Genomic DNA, 3,374 nt, shown 5'->3' with positions numbered 1-3,374 from the left:
AACCTCTCCGTGGTGTGCCTTTAGGGCTGGTTGCAACGCCTCCTGCTCTCCCCAGTGGGGTGGGCAGGCAGGCTGACAGGTTCCATTACAACATGTGGTTTCCATTTGATTGTAGCTTTGCCATACCGGAGCCTCAAAGCCTAACTTTTTTCCCTCCATTGTGCTGGACATTGCTCTTTTCCTTTTTTGTATGTTTCCACTAAAAGCATTCAGCAATGAACAAACAATTAGATCAATGAAATTTGGTGGTTTACCTTGTTTTACTTGTTTTAAACACCTATTTGTTTTCAACATCTGTTTGTTAGGAGGCTCTGCAGCATGCGAGTACAAAGCCAGAGATGTAGTCTGCCTCCGGTTCAAACAATTCACTCTAATTTGGCCAAGCTGTTTGCTTTGGGGGAAAAAAAAATGGTAGAACTGATCGTTATAAATTATCATATTGATCATGTTATTTTAAAAATTTATTTGTATGTATAAAAGATGTATATGTGTGTGGTCATCAGTGGATGAACCAGTTTGGGTAGATTAATTCTCTAGTGATTTCTAAGCAATGATAGTGGAAATGAGCCTGTTCCAACCCTGAACTGCAGAGGCTAAGCACATCTTCCTCGAAAAAAAAACTGCACCTGGTCACAGCTATGGCACCTAACTCCTCAACTCCTTACAATATACCAATATACAATATACCAATTCCAAACAGCTAGTGTAAAAACTTGTGGATATTTGCATAAGTGCAGAAAAAGAGTGAAGACAAATACAGTACTTAGCAAGAAAAACAAAACCGCAAGATTAATTATTTCTTCTTGTTTGCTCTCTCCTAAGTCTCAAGCAGTTGAGTTTGATTATTTTTGAACAGCAGAAGTCAACAGCAATGTAATCTCAAAGGCACTCAGTTGACTGGCTGGGCAATGTCTGGAAAGGAGCTGGGGTTGTGCATCACGGGATGATTGGTTCTGCCCAACTCTTGCTTTGTTGCTGAAGTGGCAAATTAAGTGGTAGCTAGCAAGTGGGGACAGCAGGGCCTAATGGCTAAGACTGCTTTGAGGTATTGGATTTTATTGCTACTGCTGTGACAAAATTCCCATGTGATGCTAAAATCTTGTTTGGCAAAGATTAGGCAGGAGGCTGCTGTATGCTCCCAAGTGCCTGGTGCTCCCATCGAGACCTCGGGGTCAGGCTCAGAGAAGCCCTCACCCTGCAGAGTCACACAGGAGGTCAGTGTGAGATGTTCCCTGAGCAGCACAGATTGCTGGACCCATGAAGTACAAGATCATGCACTAAGCTTCCTCCAAAGAAAAAAATGTTCCTTCCTTACAAGCTATCACTCTGGGCCAGAGGGGACAAAGAGAGAAATGCAACAATGAAAAAGAAAAGAGGTAAACATCATACAAAGTTTCCGACCACAAGCTCTGTTGCAGAGGAACAGTTTTATAAGCAGTGCTTCTTTCATTGTGACCTACTGCAAGAACAGATAGCAGACAGCTCATTGCAAGAAGAGACAGCAGATCGCTCATTGCAAGAAGAGACAGCAGATAGCTCAAGCTGGGAGAACACCCACAGGAGCTTGGTTCACTCCAAGTACAAGGACCGCAGGAAATGAGCATGAAAGTTCCAAGAATGGCTGGAGGCAAAAGATAACAGGAAAAGCAAGCAGACATCATGCAGCAGTGAGGGAGTAAAACTAAGCGCGGGGAAGAGGGTGAGTGGTGTAGAGCCAGGGTGAAAGAGGGCAAGTCTTGGCTGGGGAGATCTAGGCGCTTGGCAGGGCTGGGGAGCAGAGCTGATATATTTGGAGCAGCAGAATGTGATGTGCAGATGCCACACACTGGGAAAAAGGGGAAGGATGAGTGATGGGAAGTTGGAGCAAGGGCAGAAATTTGTGAGGGCCATTGGCAACCTATGTGTAGGATATCTAAGGTGGTCTGTCAGACTGGAAGGACATCATAGATCTTGTCAGCAAGTGCACTGGAGGCACAGGTACAGAAAGGGTTGGGGCTATGGAAACAGGTGGAGCTTCTTGCAGAGAAGGGAAGGAAACAGATGACAGCCCACCAGCAGTAGCCTGCTAGCCAAAGCTTCTCAGCTGTCAGCCTGACCACAGATTTCTGTGTCTCTCATGTCAGCACCTTCCAGCTGATTCTACACTACTTCAAGTTAAAAATTACAACAGCTGCAAACAAGTGCTGTGGTTTTTCCCAGCAGATATTTTGGGTAATCCAATAAGGTATTTTGCTCTGCTTCCATTAATACCCATTTTAAAAGATAATTCTTGTGCCCTTTGAAAACTAACCTGTAGCTTAGCATAAAAAACCCCATCTCATGCCCTGACCCATGTGCAGCCACAACACACCTTCCCCAGCTGTTCACAGATGCTGTGCCAGCACGTTGATGCAAGAACCTCACGTGTGACACGGCAGGCACATGGTGAAGGCTCCACATCTTATCTCCCTCCTCCAGCCACAGGGCAGAGCACACAGCTCCAGCACCCATCGCTGCGGCACTCAGCATCACGCGTAGCTTGGCAAGTTCCCTCTTTCTACTTTCATGTATACCAGTATTTAAGAATTGAAGTAACAGCAACAGTAAAATAATAACAAAAGTCGAATTTCTTGAGAGAGAAATTGTTGCACAAACAGAAGTGCTATAGCCTGGGGAGCGAGAAAAGTTTTTAAACCTACATCTGTCTTTCCAAGTGACACATGCCTTTTGTACTTACACCGTCTTGGCTGAATTTCAGTTAAATCTGCTCTTTGCTTTCCAGTACAGTGTCTTTCTTGATCTAGAGACACACCTGCTTCAGGCTTCAGTCCAGAAACCCTGTCCTAAAAGCTGGAATGCCCAGCACCCTGCCTTCCTTGCCTCTGCTGAAGCCCAGCTCCAGCTCTCTGCATATCCTCTCACTTCTTTCTTTATTTCTAAGCCACTTATGTGACAGACTGACCACCACGAAGGAAAGTTAATTTCCTGCTTCCCCACTTGAAAACAGTCTCATCTGTACACTGTAAATATTTGTACCTTCCGAAAGGCCGTGGGTTTGCGGAGCTGCAAATTTTTGTGGCATTGGGTAACGAAAATGAGCATGAGACGCAGGGGCAGAGCTGCATCTGCTCCCCGAGCTGCCCCGCCGCCGGTGGAGGGCACCCGGGGCGGCTGAGCACCCTGCTCAGCCCCAGAAGCGGGGCCAGGGAACAGACCCAGCTGGCCCCCCGGGCCAGGACACGTCCTCCCCGGGCAGCCCCAATCCCCCTGAAGCCCCCAGAGCTCCGTGCACGTACCGGCCGATGACGGAGCAGGTCTCGGTGTCGGCAGCCACGGCGCCGTGCAGGTAGCGCTCGGGACCACACCTGGGCTGAGTCAGGGTGACCACAAGCACT

The 3,374-nt window shown here is 47.3% G+C and overlaps 1 protein-coding gene across 1 annotated transcript in view; it reads right to left on the bottom strand.

Annotated features, from left to right (window-relative positions):
* Positions 1-3,370, bottom strand: part of LOC103769131 (gamma-glutamyltransferase 5-like) — a gene marked incomplete at its 5' end in the record, with an annotated part of 17,186 nt that extends 13,816 nt beyond the window's left edge. The window contains one exon of the mRNA XM_008936305.1: positions 3,276-3,370. Within this exon, the coding sequence (XP_008934553.1) occupies positions 3,276-3,370 (95 nt within the window). The remainder of the gene's footprint in view (positions 1-3,275) is intronic.
* Positions 3,371-3,374: the final 4 nt, after the last annotated feature.

The sequence above is a fragment of the Merops nubicus genome, unplaced genomic scaffold, assembly GCF_000691845.1.
Source record: "Merops nubicus isolate BGI_N331 unplaced genomic scaffold, ASM69184v1 scaffold23922, whole genome shotgun sequence".
Lineage (NCBI taxonomy): Eukaryota > Metazoa > Chordata > Aves > Coraciiformes > Meropidae > Merops > Merops nubicus.
This window is presented reverse-complemented; position numbering and strand designations above follow the sequence as displayed.